Source organism: Heteronotia binoei, chromosome 12 (genome assembly GCF_032191835.1).
Source record: "Heteronotia binoei isolate CCM8104 ecotype False Entrance Well chromosome 12, APGP_CSIRO_Hbin_v1, whole genome shotgun sequence".
NCBI lineage: Eukaryota > Metazoa > Chordata > Lepidosauria > Squamata > Gekkonidae > Heteronotia > Heteronotia binoei.
In genome coordinates, this window is record NC_083234.1 from 75156111 (window position 1) to 75173871 (window position 17761).

General features: G+C 49.3%; 1 protein-coding gene across 8 annotated transcripts in view; it reads right to left on the reverse strand.

Moving 5' to 3' along the window:
• SH3GLB2 (SH3 domain containing GRB2 like, endophilin B2) overlaps positions 1-17761 on the reverse strand; it is a 99811-nt gene that overhangs the window by 20567 nt on the left and 61483 nt on the right. For all 8 annotated transcript variants that reach the window (XM_060250544.1, XM_060250543.1, XM_060250542.1 and 5 more), the window contains exons 4-5: positions 10335-10468; positions 3501-3593 (exon numbers count right to left, since the gene is read on the reverse strand). In XM_060250544.1, coding sequence (XP_060106527.1) covers positions 3501-3593; positions 10335-10468 — 227 coding nt within the window. The remainder of the gene's footprint in view (positions 1-3500; positions 3594-10334; positions 10469-17761) is intronic.

Here is a 17761-nt window from a genome sequence, read left to right on the forward strand (position 1 = left end):
AGGGAAGCCGTCCCTTCGGTGCTGTAGCTCTCATTGCCTGGGTGGAGGGTTGATGCTAGAAACGAGGCTACCGTTTCGGAACGGGCAGGAAGGAGGGTGGGAAAAGCCGAACAGTTTGAGGCATTCTGTAATCCTGAGCAAAATACAGCCACCTGTAGGTCCGCCCCACCACCAGCCAGGTCCAAACCAAGCCTCCCCCCCCCCCCCCCACAACACTTGGACCTGCCTGGCAGTGGTAGCACAGGGCCACAAGGGGGCGCCAGCTGGGCATCAATGCCCTCCTCTCACTGCACCAACCCAGTTTGTTGCCTGGCCTAAGAACTGCTTCTGTTTCAGAGGACCGGATGCAGAAGAGGGGTAAGCAAAGAAATGCTGCTGCTCGGAAGAGGAGCATTGGGGGGGGGGCTAGATCAATGAAGTGGGTTTTGTGAGATGTTGGGGGCAGCAGGGCAACACCTGCAACCCAGCAGAAACCAGAGTGCAACATTTGTTCGCAGAACTCCTTCCTCCTTGACTGGCCCCTTCTCTCGGCCTCTTCACACATTATGGCTTTCCCTTGTATGTACGAGGAGGGAGTTAAGCGCTGCTTGGGATGCTGAGTCGTGATGATCAAACCCCCACCCCGAGCTGACCTATATTTTAAGCAACAGAAAAAGAAACAGTGGGAGAGCTCTGGATACGGATCCAGCCTGCGGAAGGTGGTGTGCATTTGGCACTCCCGCCCACCCCCCCGACAGTTTCTGCGATCAAATCTCTCCCCCTTGAGCACCTTTTAGCTCAAATGAGTCCAACACCCCTGTTTTAGCTCTTGTAAGTTCGTGCTAGTCTCTTCCCCCCTCCCCCAGGTATATAAGTAGCCCTGGGGTGGAGAGAGAGAATTCCTTGATCAGTACCACGGACAGTTCTGTACCCAAGAGACTTCCCTCAACTGCTTTTCAAGGATATATGCTTTGCGGGGGGGGGGGGGGGGGGCGTGTCTGATAGGACTTGCAGCATTATCTGGACAATATTGAGCAAACAGGGTGCTGCTTTCTTCAGAAAAGTAGGGATGGCCGTAGCTCCCTTCGTACAATATACAAAATTCAGATTCCCCAACCCAGGCAATGGCTCTGAAAGAATATCCATGTAAATGGAGAACTGGTGGTAGAAAGCACCGTCAAGGCACAGCCAACCAATGGTGACCCTGCACGGCTTTCAAGGCAAGAAGCGTTCAGAGGCGGCTTGCTATCGTCTGCCTCTGCACAGCAACCCTAGACTTCCTGGGTGGTTTCTCATCCAAGTACTAACCATGCCTTCCAAGAATGGGCCAGCCTTGGTCACCCTGGTTGGGGCTGTGAACGAGTCCAGGGGTCTAAACTTAGGATCCTGCTACCCTGATTTTTGAGCTCTGCCAAAGCAATCCCCAAAGGGGTTGAACTCTTACATTCCAAACATCACATGCATCCAAAGCCTGTCTGGATGGAGACTAGCTGGGCAAGGGCGGGGGGGGGGGAGGCTTCAAGAGAACGAAACAGACACACAGAGGAGACCCCACCTCCTAACCACCATTTCTGAAGAGCAGGGCTTTTTTTTTTGCAGCCAGAACTCCGTTGCATATTAGGCCACACCCCTGTGATGTAGCCAATCCTCCTGGAGCTTACAGCAGGCCCTGTAAAAAAAGCCCTGTAAGCTCTTGGAGGATTGGCTACATCAGGGATGTGCGGCCTAATATTCAGAGGAGTTCCTGCTACAAAAAGAGCCCAGCATCAAACCCTCAGCCAGTCCTGTCTGCAAGGATCTGAAAAGCAGGCAGTTAAAGCCACCCTACCCTGTGCTGAGAGGGGACAGCAGAAGAGGAGGAGCAAGTCTGTATGACGATAACCTTGTGACAGATCCCTGCACAGGCTTTTAATCCCCAGGAGAGTTTTTTCCCCAGAGTGCTAACTGATGAAAAAGAATAGGCAATGTCCAGGCCATTCCAGCAGATGTAACTACACAAGAAGCCCAGCTGGGTTGGCCTTTTTATTTGCAACAGAATCTGTTAACTTGGGTGGCAATCAACGTCCACACAAATACAGGTCCCTCCCCCTAGCTGCATCACCCCTTGTCATGATCCTGGGCCTAGTGAGACTTGCAGGCCCCAGGGAAGCCTGCCTAGGAGTTACTGGGAAAGCCTACATTTCCCAGCATCCCTTCTGTCCCTCTGATTGGGTGGCCAGGTTTTAGATGGAAATTGGCCCAGAGAGGGGTGGGGCCTGGGAGGAGAACATAAAAGGGCCAAGCCCAGCCAGGTGGTGTTTTTTTCCTGGAAGGCTGGGCTGGAGGCAGACTGCAGCCTAGAGAGCTTGCAGCAGGGGAAAGATCCCTCACCCACGGCAAGGGGTGAGTGTTGGTTAGTAGAGTACAGGCTGTATAGTTGAATGCGTCAGGGCTTCTGTTTATTTGCACCAACCTTTACTATATATATATTTCACTGTTTTACCCACTTCTTATTTGAGCGCTGTAAATAAACTATTGTTGTTATACTCGTTGTTGTTATACTCCTTAGGTCACAATTAGAAGGTATCTATTAATGAGGAGGATACAGGGGTGGTTGGGTGCACTGGGCCCTTCCATACAGACCCATACCAGAGTGTTGGCAGCCAGTAGAAGGCCCTGCTAGGTCTGGCTGTGTGACACCCATTTGGGGAAACTGAAGCAACAGCTGTTCAGCATTTCAGTGGCCGTTTCTCCACCTCTGGCTACATAGAAATTATTACAGTATGGCTCCAAACGCAACTGCAGGGGAGAAGTCTGCAGTCATCTACAGTTCCTCAAATGCAAGACTAGTGCCCCCCCCCCCCCGATACACTATAAAAAGGGGGAAGTCTTAGATTCACATACAGGGTTAGGCTACAACTGGGGAAGGGGAGGAGCTCTTTGAAGAAAAGAGGATAACGACCTTAAGTCCATGCACCATCCCCGAGAATGAAAATATAATACGATGAAACATTTCCTGCTCTTTAAACGCAAGAGAGAAGTGGTGCTCTTTGGATTCCCTACCACAGCCAGCAAAACATCTTCAGCGGGCCCTTCCCCCAAGGGGTTATGCCGTCACCACTGCAACTCCTACCAGCTTGATCTGGGGCACTGGGGGCTTACTTAGTACTCCCCCCTCCCAAAAAACCAGGAGCATCTGTTCTAATACCTCAAGAGGAAATGGACTGCATCGAAAGAAGATGCGTGTGGCTCTGTCTCAGCTCTGTGGCCCCTTTCCCCGTGCTTGCTGAGGACTCTCCTTCCCCGCTGCTGGGGGCTTGGGGGAGAGGACGAGAAACTGATACTAATCCCTCCCCCTCACCAGATGGCCTGCAGGAGGTACAGACAAACTTAAGGCCCACAGGAGAGAGAGAGAGAAAAGTAAGAGCACACACAGGATCGGAGGAGGTCACATGCGCATGAGTCAAGGCCGGGTGGGTGGCAGGAAGGAGGAGGGGACTGTGGGAATAACCCCTTCCCCCCCCCAACAAAAACAAAATTACCGCTGCTTTGGCTTCGGCAGCCTTCGCTTTCTTCAGTCGGGCTTTGCAGGCGTCCAGGTCCAGGCGGCGGTTCTGCAGGATCCGTCTTTCTTTCTGAGGGAAAACACAAGAGGCGCTTGAGCCACCAAAGAGAGCCTCTGGTTTATGGCAGCACAGCTTTTTTGGGAGGGGAAACTTGCTCCAGATGTCCCTGTTTACTGAGAACGGGCCCTGTTGGCTCCATCAAGTCATGGTCCTGGGAGAGGCTCCCTGGTGGCCCCTGGGCAAGAAGTCAGAGGAGCCTAAGGGCCGCTGTCCCCTTCCTGGCACAAACGGCTGGGCCAGCTGTGGAACAGCAAGTGGCACGGAGCAGACGCCCCACAGTATGGGCCCTGAGCCCCCTTTCACAACCCTGGTGCGGAAGGAGGAAAGTGATGACTTTAGCATTTCAAGAATGCGCATATATACCAAGGGAATTCCTTCTCCCACTTATCTGGAAGTTAAACCGTGGATGCATCTTGCTACGCATGCACCGAAGGCTGCACAGTCACATCAATGCATGGAAATTACAGCTTACTCCCAGACTACAGAGACCAGTTCCCCAGGGGGAAAAATGGCTGCATTGGAGGGTGGACTCTGCAGCCTTGTTCCCCCCTGAGGTCCCCGTCCTCCCCCAGGCTCCATCTCCAAATCTCGAGGAGCTTCCCAACCTGGATCCCACCCCCCTCCACTGGCGGCCAATGGGAGAGTGGCAACCCTAGGCCCTCCCCTCCCCTCCCCACAACACAGACAGTAAACAGGGCTGCATTTGTCTGAGCTGCGATTATTCTAGAATAAGCAGAACCAGATATCCCATCTTCTAAACCAAATCACTCATTTGGATGCTTTATTAAATACTCTTCCGTTAAAGACAGAAGGGAAGCCGTCACAGCCCAATTACTTAAGGCAAAATCAGATTTGCAGTGGAAGAACCAGGACTGATAGGCTTAATTTTTTTTTTAAAGTCAGAAACAGACTGTGTGTGTATATATGGGGGGGGGGCCTCTCCCATTTCAATTGGAGCAGCAGGGCTAGTTTTTTGCAGGAGCCTGTGTTTCCCCCTGTACTGTGGGACTCAACTGTAGCTTGAAGGGGGACCATTTAGACAGAGAAAAACTGTTTGCCTGCTCTACAACAAGAGAGAGCAGATACACAAACACCCCGAGGGGCTGTTTTAAAGTAATAAGCCAACACGAGCAGACACCCAAAATCTGATTATAGGGCTTCCTGCATCGCATCTGTTTCACGAGCCATCGTAGGACCAGTTCCTGCAGGGTAAATTAAGGCAGCCTGCAGAAGCTAGGAGACAAGCTGTTGGCCATGTCTAACAGCAGAGAAAGGAAGACGGGGCAGCTTAGGCAGCGACCTTTGGTGTAAGGACAGTGATTGCAAGCACATAAGAGCATCCCTGTTCTCGCCCGTGAAGTATTCAGGGCCCTATGGGTCTGCCTCTTTAGGGAATCCCAGCTAGCTCTTTTACAGCAAGCTTGCATTTGCACCAGGTATAGCTCAGAAATACAGTGGCTCAAGAGGCACTGTCTCCCTTCTGCTCCCAACGGTACTTGTCCCATGTTCCTGGAAAGCAGGCAGCTTCTTTAGCAATGGAGACAGTTTCATTGCTACTATAGGCCAAAGATTAAACTAAGTTTTATGTGGGGCTTTTTTTGTAGCAGGAACTCATTTGCATATTAGGCCACACCCCCTGATGTAGCCAATCCTCCAAGTGCTTACAGTAGGCCCCGTACGAAGAGCCCTGTAAGCTCTTGGGGGATTGCCTACATCAGAAGACGACTGCAGATTTATACCCTGCCCTTCTCTCTGAATCAGAGACTAAGTGGCTTACAATCTCCCCTATCTTCTCCCCACATAACAGACACCCTCTGAGGTGGGTTAGAGCTCAGAGGCTCTCACAGCAGTTGCCCTTTTAAGGACAACCTCTGCCAGAGATATGGCTGACCCAAGGCCATTCCAGCAGCTGTAGGTGGAGGAGTGGGGAATCAAACCCGGTTCTCCCAGATAAGAGTCCACACACTTAAGAGAGTTTGGTGTAGTGGTAAAATGCGTGGACTCTTGTTTATTTTTTTATTTTATTTGGTCAATTTATATTCTGCCCTTTCCCATACGGGCCCAGGGCGGATCACAGTCGTAATAAAACGATTAAAATACAGTAATGACTCAATCATATACCAATAAAACAAAGCTACAAAAAATATACACAGGTGGGCAGCCACATATTTTAGGTAAAACAGATATTCCGGCTCGTTGTAATTTTATAGCCCATTGCGGGGGAGGGCAATAGATGGCATAAGAATGAAGGGACGTCTGCCTGCCTCAACCGAAGGCCTGGCGAAACAGCTCCGTCTTGCAGGCCCTACGAAACGGAAGTAAATCCAGTAGGGCCCGGATCTCCACAGGGAGCTGATTCCATCAGGCTGGGGCCAGAGCCGAAAAAGCCCCGGCCCTGGTCGAGGAAGGCCAGACGTCCCTTGGGCCGGGGATGGCCAGAAGATATTAGTTGGCCAATCGCAACAGTCTTTGGGGCTCATATGGGGAGAGGCGGTCCCGCAAGTATGTCGGTCCCAGGCCACGTCAGGATTTAAAGGTCAATACTAAAACCTTGAAGCGGATTCGGTACTCAATTGCCTGCTCCAGAGAAGGGCAACTAGAATGATTAAAGGGCTGGAGCACTTTCCCTATGAAGAAAGGTTGAAACGCTTGGGACTCTTTAGCCTGGAGAAACGTCGGCTGCGGGGTGACATGATAGAGGTTTACAAGATAATGCATGGGATGGAGAAAGTAGAGAAAGAAGTACTTTTCTCCCTTTCTCACACTACAAGAACTCGTGGGCAGTCGATGAAATTGCTGAGCAGACAGGTTAAAACGGATAAAAGGAAGTACTTCTTCACCCAAAGGGTGATTAACATGTGGAATTCACTGCCACAGGAGGTGGCGGCGGCCACAAGTATAGCCACCTTCAAGAAGGGTTTAGATAAAAATATGGAGCACAGGTCCATCAGTGGCTATTAGCCACAGTGTATGTGTGTATATAAAATTTTTTGCCACTGTGTGACACAGAGTGTTGGACTTGATGGGCCGTTGGCCTGATCCAACATGGCTTCTCTTATGTTCTTATGTTCTTAATTGGTAACCAGTGCAATGTGCACAGCATCGGCTGACTGCCTGCCCGTAAAGGCAGTCCAGTTATTAGCCGTGCAGCTGCATTTTGCACCAGTTGGAGTTTCCGAATCAGCCTCAGGGGCAAGCCTGCGTAAAGCGAGTTACAGTAGTCCAATCTGGAAGTGACCGTTGCATGGATCGCTGTAGCTAAGTCATGGGGGGGGGGGAGCTCAGATAGGAAGCTAGCTGTTCGACCTGCCGAAGATGATGAAACGAAGATTGCGCAACTGCTGTGACCTGGGCCTGGGAGAACCGGGTTTGATTCCCCACTCCTCCACCTACAGCTGCTGGAACGGCCTTGGGTCAACCAAAGCTCTGGCAGAGGTTGTCCTTGAAAGGGCAGCTGCTGTGAGAGCCCTCTCAGCCCCACCCACCTCACAGGGCGTCTGTTGTGGGGGGAGAAGATAGAGGAGATTGTAAGCCGCTCTGAGTCTCTGCTTCAGAGAGAAGGGCGGGCTATAAATCTGCAATTCTTCTTCTTAACCACTACACCAAACCGGCTCTCAGGAAGGTATGGCCTAATATGCAAAGGAACTCCTGCTACAAAAAAAGCCCTGGTTTTATGCAGTCATTCCCCTCACTCCAGATGACGAGGGAGGGCGAAGGTTCAACAGTGGTGGGTTCTAACATGCCTGTAAATCAAAAGGTGATACCAGAGCTATTGTATTATGTGTGTTTATGCTGGTGAACAGGGCATAAAACCAGGGCCGCCTCTAGACTGTCTGGCACCCTAGGTAAGGCTAACTTCTGGTGCCCCCCACCTGCACTCATAACGCCACCAAGCCACATGGGGGATTGCTCCATTTGGCACCCCCAGAAGGCCAGCACCCTAGACAATTGCCTAGCAGCATGGCCGGCCTTACATAAAGCAGCCCTGTGGGTCTTTCAATGACGGAAATTGCGAGTTTGGCTCTGTGTTATCTATCTGTTAAGACAACACACATGCTGTATCAGGAAGCCCTGGCTTTTTCACACTGCAAGTTGTGTGGCGAACTTTGATTAATTTGACAGACGCAAGTAACAAAGCCTGGTCCGTGTTTTTTCCTTGCTTCCTCTCTCCACCTCTCAGTGGGAAGGTAGCACTGCTATTCGAAGGCTGCAGTTTGTGAAGTCCCACATAACACACTCGCTTAATACAAACTGGTTTGAAATCCTGGTCTGGAGCCAACTAACAAACCCCAGTTGGTTGGACCACCTGCACTCACGCATGGTTATGGAACCAGGGTTTGATCGGAATTGATAAGCCAAGGTTTACTCTGACATCTTAATGCAGGAGTGTCAAACATGCAGTTTGGGGGCCGAATCAGGCCCTCGGAGGGCTCGTAACAGGCCCCCGAGCAACTGGCTGTCATCTGCTTCCTTCTCCCTGTCTCTTGCTTCCTTCTGCATCACAGCTTGCTTTGCAAGGCTTGCTCAATCGCACAGGAGCTACAGAGCAAAACCTTTATTTTCTCAATTGGCTGAGGCTCCTACCTTGGGAAGGAAGGGACTAAGAATAGCTTACTTTGCCAGGCTCTCTCAATTGCAAAACAGAGCTACTGAGCCAAGCCTCTCTTCCTTCTAAGGCTCCCTCCAGTCCCCTAGGGAAGGAAGGAAAGAGCCAGAGCTTCCTTTACCCAGTTCCCTGGTTCCCATGGGAGAAATACAAAGAAAGCACCTTTAAGACCAACGAGTGCTACCTAATCTTAAATACACACATGATCCGCCCCGACATGGCCCAGCCCTACAAGGTCTCATTTGTGTCAGATCCGGCCCTCATAACAAATTAGTTTGACACCCCTGTCTTAATGCAACCACAGTTATGTATGCCAGGCAGGGGTGGAGATATGTCACAGCAGAAAGAGGCATTTTCTATAACTACAAGCCTCACAGCCCACCAGTATTTTGAAACACACATAGCAAGAGGGCTCACTTAGTCCCCTCCCCGCCAGGTTAAAGTGAGTATTAATGGGCTTTGCTCACCCTGCAGGTGTTACTAATTGGACTCTCAACTTGTACAGTTGTTACCTTCAAGGCCAAAAGAAGGTGGCATGATCAGCTTCTCATGAGAACCTGTGGGGAGGAGAGCTAGGGGTGATGAGCAATGTTCCCTCTAAGCTGCAGAGTCTTGTGAGCAAAAATTCTGCTTTGTGAGCTGCTGGCATTCAAGTTGTGAGCTACTGCATCAATTAGTGTGCTCTGGGGTCCTCCTTCCTGAGCTAACACAAAAATGTGAGAGCTGGAGGCTAAAAATCTGTGAGCTAGCACACGCTAACTCCACTTAAGGGGAACACTGGTGATGAGGTAATTTTTCTTAATCTTCTCCAGAGAGCATGTTCTGATTGAACGTCATCCTCAACTGACACTGCTGGACCAAAAACTAAAATTCTGTTGACAACGGCAGAGCCTTGGGCCTCTGAATTTGGGATTAAGGTTCGTGCCATCTAATGCAAGCTCTAAGAGGGTTAAGACTGTTAAGCTAGTTTTTCTTATTTTCTTGCTGTGTGATTTTAGAGTTATGTGTTGGCTGTTTAATACATTTTCCTAATTGATTCAATCTGAAATCAACTTTATTAAATCTTTTTAAAAACAGTCTGATCGCTTGTGCGCATTTGCCCTACAGACCCACGGGGTTCAGGTTTGAGCTCCTGGACATTTGCCTTAACAAATCAGTGTTAAATAACCTTAATTAATGCTTCATGTTTATATAGCACTACTGGTATTCTAAGCACTCTTACCGTGTTGCGATCCTTTAAAAACCACCCTGAATAGGATTATTATTCCAGTACTGCAGATGGGAACCGAGGCAAGGACTGAGCTCACCCAAGGCTCCCGTCTACATTTTGCAGCAGAAATCAGATTAGATCCAGGGACCACTCAGATCCCAGCTCACTCTCTCTGCTCTACATCAGGGGTGGCCAAACTTGCTTAACATAAGAGCCACATAGAATAAACATCAGATGTTTGATAGCCGCAAGACAGGAACGACAGGTGTATGAGAGCAGGAAGGAAGGAGAGATGCAAACAAAGTGACTTTAAATGCCTTTTCCAAGCCCTCTGACCAGGCAGTGGGGGCTTCGAGAGCCGCACAGTATGCGTGAAAGAGCCACATGTGGCTCCCGAGCCACAGTTTGGCCACCCCTGCTCTACATTAAAAAAAAAAAGGTAAAGGCAGTCCCTTGTGCAAGCACCAGACATTTCCGACTCTGGGGTGACGTTGCTTTCATGGCAGACTTTTTACGGGGTGGTTTGCCATTGCCTTCCTCAGTCTTTTACACTTTCCCCCCAGCAAGCTGGGGACTCATTTTACTGACCTCGGAAAGATGGAAGGCTGAGTCAGCCTCGAGCTGACCACCTGAACCCAGCTTCTGCCGGGATCGAACTCAGGTCGTGAGCAGAAGGCTCTGACTGCAATGCAGTAGCTTTACCACTCTGTGCCACGGGCTCTCTACATTATCAGCTGATAAATTCTGAATGCTCGCTTAGAGAATCAGCCGTGCCTTACTGGGGCAGAGTAAAGCCAACCTGCTCTCACCATTCTTGGCAGATTTTCTAGCAGGTGTCGAGTGAAAACCGGTCAGCAGTTGGCCTTTTGTCCAGCCACATTACACAGCCCAGCAGCTTCCCCTTCAGCACCACCACCACCCACCCCCCACTTACAGAAATGGTTCTCCAGTCTCCCTCCAGGAAGTTGCGCAAAGGACTCAGGAAGTTGACGGATGCGGAGTGGATGAAATCTCGCTCGGCTCCTCCCAGGCGCCTCTCGGTTTCCCCGACTTTGATGAGGGTCTTTCCTGCAAGGTAACCCAAACACACATCACAACATCAGGTAGCTGAACAGACACCCTGCTCCACCTCCCCACCCAAGGAGAAGCAGAGCTGGGCAGGCTGTGAGTTTAGCATTGTCTATCAATCCTCTTCCTTGCCAGCTGGAAGACACCAGCGGAAGGCAGGGCTATAGATCCCCTGGCTCATGCAGGCTGGCAGCTCTTCCACCAAGAGTTCTACTGGGGGTATCAAACTCATTTCTTGAGAGCCGGATCTGACATAAATGAGACCTTGTAGGGCCGGCCATGTCGGGTTGGGCCATGAGTGTAGTTATTTTAGGTAGCAGAGATATAAACTTTATAAAGGACACAAACACAATTAAAGTGGGTTTTTTTTAAAGCCTTAAAATAAAGCATGCTTAAAACATTAGCACTCATTGCTCTTAAAGGTGCTTTCTTTATATTTCTCCCACGTGGGATCCAGGGAACCGGGCAAAGGAAGCTCTGGCTCTTTCCTTCCTTCCCCCAGAGGACCAGGAGGCTTGACTCAGTAGCTCTGCTGTGGGATTGAGAAAACCTGGCAAAGCAAGCTCTGCCTCCTCCCCAAGAAAGGAGCCTCAGCCAATGGAGGAAATAGAGGTTTTGCTCTGTAGCTCCTGTGCAAGCCTTGCAAAGCAAACTGTGATGCAGAAGGAAGCAAGATATAGGGAGAAGGAAGCAGATGACAGTTAGTTGCTTGGGGGCCTGATGGGGGTCTGATTCGGACCCCGGACCGCACATTTAACACCCCTGTTCTACACCGTGTCCCCTTGGCACTGCATTTCCAACATTTGGCTGTAAGCTGAAATAGAGTAGGGAAGGCCTCCCCACTCACACTCATGGGGTGTCAAATGTACTGCCCATGGGCCGGAACTGACCCAGGACTTTAATCAGGCCCACAAGGCTCTTTTCTCACCCCTCCTGCCCTCACCCTTTGATGCTCCAAGGCTGACAAAGTTCCCTGATCTTCCTGCCTGGTCTTTGCCGGCTGTAGCAGGAAGCAAAGTTGCAAGGCCTGGCCCCACGAAGTCCCCTTTGTGTCAGCTCCAGCCCTTCTAACAAATGAATTCGACATCCCTGCCCTCTGGAGTGCCTACAAACCCCCTTCACCGTAAAAATCTAACACTGTCTTGACCTCTAAGTCCAAAATAAGGAACCTGAGGGTAGGGGCAAGGGTGTTATGAGCTCTGAAAAGAAACAGGGAAACAAGAATGTGTGTTCTAAGGTATTTCTTTACTTAACACCCAGGGGGGTCTCCATCCTTTTTGAGCCTGTGGGCATCTTTTGAATTCTGACACAAGGTAGTGGGCACAGCCACAAGATGGCCACTGCAGGAGGCGGAGCCAGCCACAAGATGGCTTCCGCAGCTTACCTTCAGTCACATGATCCGTTTGCTATGGCGGCAGCTGCTGCCCAAGCAATTTAACAAAAACCTGCCCAAGCAAATGAATCTCCAATTCCCAGTGAAAACCTTGGCTGGGACAAAAGTACCACCTGACCCTCCCCATTTTTCTAAAAATGGCTGTCAGGCACCAGGAAAGGTGGCAGTCAGGGGCTCCACATGAGTGTGAGTGGGGAGGTATTTGTGAATCTCCTGCATCGTGCAGGGGGGCTGGACTAGATGACCCTGGAGGCCCGTTCCCACTCTGATTCTACGACCTTTAATTGACTCTGTCATTAGATATGGAAGTAAGATGAAAAAATCCAAATAGAATGGAGTAAAGACCTCAGATATGATGTACCAAATGATGTCTGCAGGTTTTGTAGGTATTCCTGGATCTTCTTTCTCAGTGCAACTTTGCAGTCCATGAAGGGAGCTTTGACTCTTGAGAGCTCGTAACACCCCCCTGCTGGTCTTTAAAGTGCAGCTGGACCTGAATACAGGCGTTCCACTGCAGACTGTCCCAGCTACCCTCTGAAAACCATGTCCCAGGGGCCTCTTGCTCCAAGAAGGCTGGCCCAAATGTACCATGCTCATCACAGGGTTAGTTAGTGCTTTAAACCACCTCTGGTACATTTTCTCCTTATGTGGTATATCAGTGAATGTCCAAACAAAAAAAAAACTGGAAAGATAAAAATGGTTTTATTAAAAAAAAGGAATGAGAGTTGAGGTTCTACTTAAACCACAAGTGTTGTTGTTACACTATGCCTCAGCAATCCCCAGAAAATTTTGTTATCATTTTGTTTTTGTGTGAGAGAGAGTGAGTGTGTGTATGAGTGTGTGTGTGAGAGAGAGAGAGGGACGGAGAGAGAGACAGACAGAGACTAATTCGACCCTATGAATTAGTGCAGGGGTGGCCAACGGTAGCTCTCCAGATGTTTTTTGCCTACAACTCCCATCAGCCCCAGCCAGCATGACTGATGGCTGGGGCTGATGGGAGTTGTAGGCAAAAAAACATCTGGAGAGCTACCGTTGGCCACCCCTGAATTAGTGACCTCCAAAATATCCTATCCTTAACAGCCTTGCTCAGGTATCACAAAACGGAGGGCGTGGATGGAGTCAGTTCATCTCAGGTTGAATCTCTTTTCCCTGAGAGCCAGTTTGGTGTAGTGGTTAAGTGTGCGGACTCTTATCTGGGAGAACCGGGTTTGATTCCCCACTCCTCCACTTGCACCTGCTGGAATGGCCTTGGGTCAGCCAGAGCTCTGGCAGAAGTTGTCCTTGAAAGGGCAGCTGCTGTGAGAGCCCTCTCCAGCCCCACCCACCTCACAGGGTGTCTGTTGTGGGGGTGGAAGGTAAAGGAGATTGTGAGCCGCTCTGAGACTCTTCGGAGTGGAGGGCGGGATATAAATCCAATATCTTCTTCTTCTTCTTCTGATGCCTTCCAACGTTTCCTAGTAATACCTGAATTTGATTACAGCTGCCAGAGTGATCTTTGCTAGGCAAGGGAGGCAAGACACCATCCCTTGGATACGGCAGTGATTTGGAAAGATAAAAGGACTCGCGTTCTGCGATTCTGCTTTGAAAAAAGGACGTTACCAATCCAGATGCAATCTGATATTCAAACTCTACATCACACAAAGGCAGACGGATTATAAAAGTATGTTTTCTTCTGCTTCTTTTTTTTTCGACTGACAGGTTTGTAAACAGATCGTGCTGACTTATGAAGTCTTTGATTATTGGTTTACCTGGCTGTTTTACAGCTTTCGTATATGATTTCAAGATGTGCTTGTTTACCATTCAAAATACAAACTTGCTTTGCTAAACTCTAGAACTGCTTCTCCCTTTTTAGAGGAGGCCAGGAGAGCAAACTGCTGGTCTTGGATGGGCCAACCAGTCCCCTCTCTGCCCACCTGCTCTACGTCTGTCTGCATCTGAACCAAGCAAAACCCTGCCCTTCTTTAGACAACTATACCTGAAATACAGGGCTTTTTTGGTAGCAGGAACTCCTTTGCATATTAGGCCACACCCCCTGATGTAGCCAATCCTCCAAGGGTTTACAGGGCTTTTTGCGCAGGGCCTACTGTAAGCTCTTGAAGGACTGGCTACATCCGGGGTGTGTGGCCTCATATGCATACACAAAAAAAGCCCTGAATATTATAACCTGTTTGTCTCTAATCACAATCTCACTTCCAGTGATTTCTGATTCTGCCCCATAGTATCAGGCCTACGTAAGCTTGCGATTATCCTCCCACTTGTGCAGATTTCCACTGCAGTTGTTTCTACCAGGCCAGAGAACGAAAACAGTGCCCAGGGCAACCTCTGCTCACCAAACAATTACAGGACAGACGAGAGAGATCATTAGCTGAGCCGGGGGCTGCGGTGAATTTGCAAGAAGCAGCATAATCAAATTGAAGAGCATCAGAGCAGAGAGAACGGACTGGTGTCCAATGGGCGCAGCGCCGGTGAGCTTGCAAGCAACGATTACAGAGGCCACAGTTTGCAACTGGGTCTGCAATTGATTTTGAGAAGGTGGGTGAAATACCTAGAACTCGGCAGACAGGGAAAGGGCTACAGATCCATACACCTTCACGGCTGTAGCTGCAGACAGGGCTGGCCCTGCCCCTAGGCAAACTAGGCAATCGCCTAGGGCGCGGCACAAAATTGGGTGCCTCTCCATGTGACTTGTTGACATTATTGGTGTGGGGGGCACCAGAAGTTACCCTTGCCTGGGATTCCAGACAGAGTCGAGGGCCGGCCCGAGCAGCCCGAGCAGATGCTGATAATCTACTTAAATTCTGCCAGATATTTAAAGTATATTTGTCTAATTTCATTTTGCATAACTCCGCCTCCTTCTGCTAGTGAAATGGGGAAGGGAAAACGAAGAGAGAGGATGCCTCAGCCACCCCAAGCTACTGGGCATCTCCAAATGAACCTTCGGGGAGCTACACCGAGAATATCTCCATAATATATAGGACTGTTGTTGTTTTAATTGCGTTGTATTGATTTTATTGTATGTGACTGGTTTTATCTGGATGCAATTCACCCTGAGCCCACCTGGGAAAGGGCAGAATATTAATTTACCAAATAATAATAATAATGCCCCCATAATCCACGCTATTCAGAAAAAGGCAATCATATTTGGAAGCTGAATTCAGCTTCCGTGGTGGGATTGCAACACAACGCAGCCTTCCGAGTAGGAGTCGTTCTACAAAGCTCTGCGGGTGGCTATGCAACCCACGTCTCTCCGTTTTAGAGAGGTCCTCCTTGTCGTAGGGTTATGTTTCCTATACATTAAGTTAATGGACTCCGCAGCACTGCAAGCCTACTGCGGAATTCATTAGAAAACAGCACGATTGTCTCAAGTTTCTAAAAGGGCACAGTTGTGCTTCAGCCAGAGAGGATTTTGTTGCATTATAATGAAGCCGCCCATGGAACTGGGGAGCTGGGAGAGCCCGCCTGATTAGGCCCAGCAGCAACAAGAAATGTGTTACTACCAGACCTGTAAAGAGTTATTTTTACTTTTAAGCTCCACTACTTCACGGCATTTTACAAACCAAAGAGGCCAACCCTGACTTTAAAAAGGAGCTTACAAGTTCAGCCGGGACAACGGTCTCGATTCTCCCGCCACACGCAAAGTGTGCTTTCCCTGCCCACTCAGCACACCCACATATGAAGTCACCAGATGTCCGTACGTGGGTGCAATATTTGGACAGAGCGCAGAAGCTGGTATGTGGAGGTTTGAACAGAACAACTCATATGCTGGAGGGGAGGGGAGGGGAGGGGCAGGAATGGATAGCACAATTTGAGTTAGAATGCATTAGATTTTACGCACGTACACACTAATGAAAACGATACACAATCAGTGGACACTCAGAGGCCTTGGAAGAGAGACAGGTCTCCTAGATGGGTGGACAAGGAAACTATAACCTTGCTCCTTTATCATGTGGAAGAAAAGGAGGAGAGCAAGCATGTGCCATTTAAACCAGGCCACTATTCACAGAAGCACTGAACAGCACATGAACACACAAAGCTGCCTTCTACTGAATCGGATCCTGGGTCCATCCAAGTCAGTATTGTCTGCTCAGACTGGCAGTGGCTCTCCAGGTCTCAGGCAGAGGTCTTTCCCATCACCTGCTGCCCAGTTCTTTTACCTGGACAGGGGTGGCCGAACTGCGGCTCAGGAGCCACATGTGGCTCTTTTGCACATATTGTGCAGCTCTCGAAGCCCCCACCATCCCGTTTTGCCTGCCTTGGAGAAGGCCTTTGTCTCTTTAAATCACTTCTCCAAGCCAAGCCAGCGGCTCGGAGAATTCATTTAAAGGTCGTTGCTTCCTCCCCTCTCCCATCTATTGGCTTGCCTGCTTGCTTTCCTGTCTTGTGGCTCTCAAAACATCTGACATTTATTCTATGTGGCTCTTACATGAAACAAGTCTGGCCCACCCCTGTACTTGGAGATTCCAGGGATTGAATCTGGGAGCTTCTGCATGGAAAACAGAGGGCTTTACTACTGAGCCACAACCCCTCCCCACACAGTGAAGTTTTGTCTTTGAACTGAAAGCCACAGAGCTACTTCCAGCAGAACCCGGACAGCACAATACTGCAAAGCGGTCTGAACTGGGGAAACGGCAAATGCATCTGAGGATGGCGTGCTCTTTTTCTGTCCTCTGCCAACCTCTCCTCTGCTGGCCCTTTTCCCCATAGTGCAACAAGCATGTTTGGAATCCCAGCACAGGGGCATATCCAGATCTGCCAAACTTGCCGTTCTGACCTAAACCGTTTAGCCTGGGCATTCAGGGAAGACAACCAGAGAATCATATATGGTAATGCTGGGTGGCCAGTCCTGGAAAGGTTTTAGAACTCAAACTGCACAAGTGAAGGGGGTCTGCAGAAAAGTGAGCGACCCAAGCCCAGCACCGCATCACAGCCACCTAAATTAGGTGATAATTAAAGCAACTTGCATGTATTTGAGAGAAGCCGTGTGGATTGCAGATTTGAGACCGGCAAGATTTTCAGGGCCCAAGCTTTGGAGAATCAAAGCTCCCATTTTCTACTCATGTCTGACAAAGGAAGCTGTGACTTTCAAAAGCTTTAAATCATTTTTGATTCTAACTTCTGCTTAAGGCAAGATGGAAGATGACAGACAGATGGATGACAGACTCTCAAAAGCTTATACTCCAAAAGTCTTGTTTGTTCTCTAAGATGCTACTGGATTTGAATCAGCTGCATAAATTATGCAGATGAAATAAAATGAACACCAAAGCGTGTTATCAACTGGTTCACTCAGCTCAGCATCACATACTTTTGACCAGCAGGCTGCCGAGGGTTTTGGGCAGAGAAAGGTCTTCTTAACACTTCTGCTACCCAACATCTGTAAACTGGAAATGCTGAACCAGGAACCTTCAACACACGAAGGCTGCTCTCTTGGCTCCTTCTGACCTCAACTGCATGAGATCGGCTCTGCTGGTGTCAGAAGTGGTTTCTTCTGCGGCCAAAAACTGATTCATGAGTCAGTGAACAGAACCAGTCTTCAAAGAGTTACGCTAGCTCTCTCTCCTCAGTGAAGTTCCATGGCAGAATGGGGATTCGAACCTGGGTCTCGAACATCTGACACTAACCACTATCTCCACAATAGTTCTTCACCACACCAACTTTACCTCATTAAAAAAAAAAACAACTGTGTGTGTGAAGTGCCATCGAGTCATTGCCAGCTTCTGGCCAATCTATGAATTAATGCCCTCCAAAATGTCTGATCATTAACAGCCTTTGTCAAGTCTTCAGACTGAGGGCCCTTGTGGCTTCCTTGACTGACTCCATCACCTCCTGTTGAATCTTCCTCTTGTCCAACTGTCTTTAATTTTTCCAAGCATTATTGTCTTTTCCAGTGAGTCTTGCCTTCT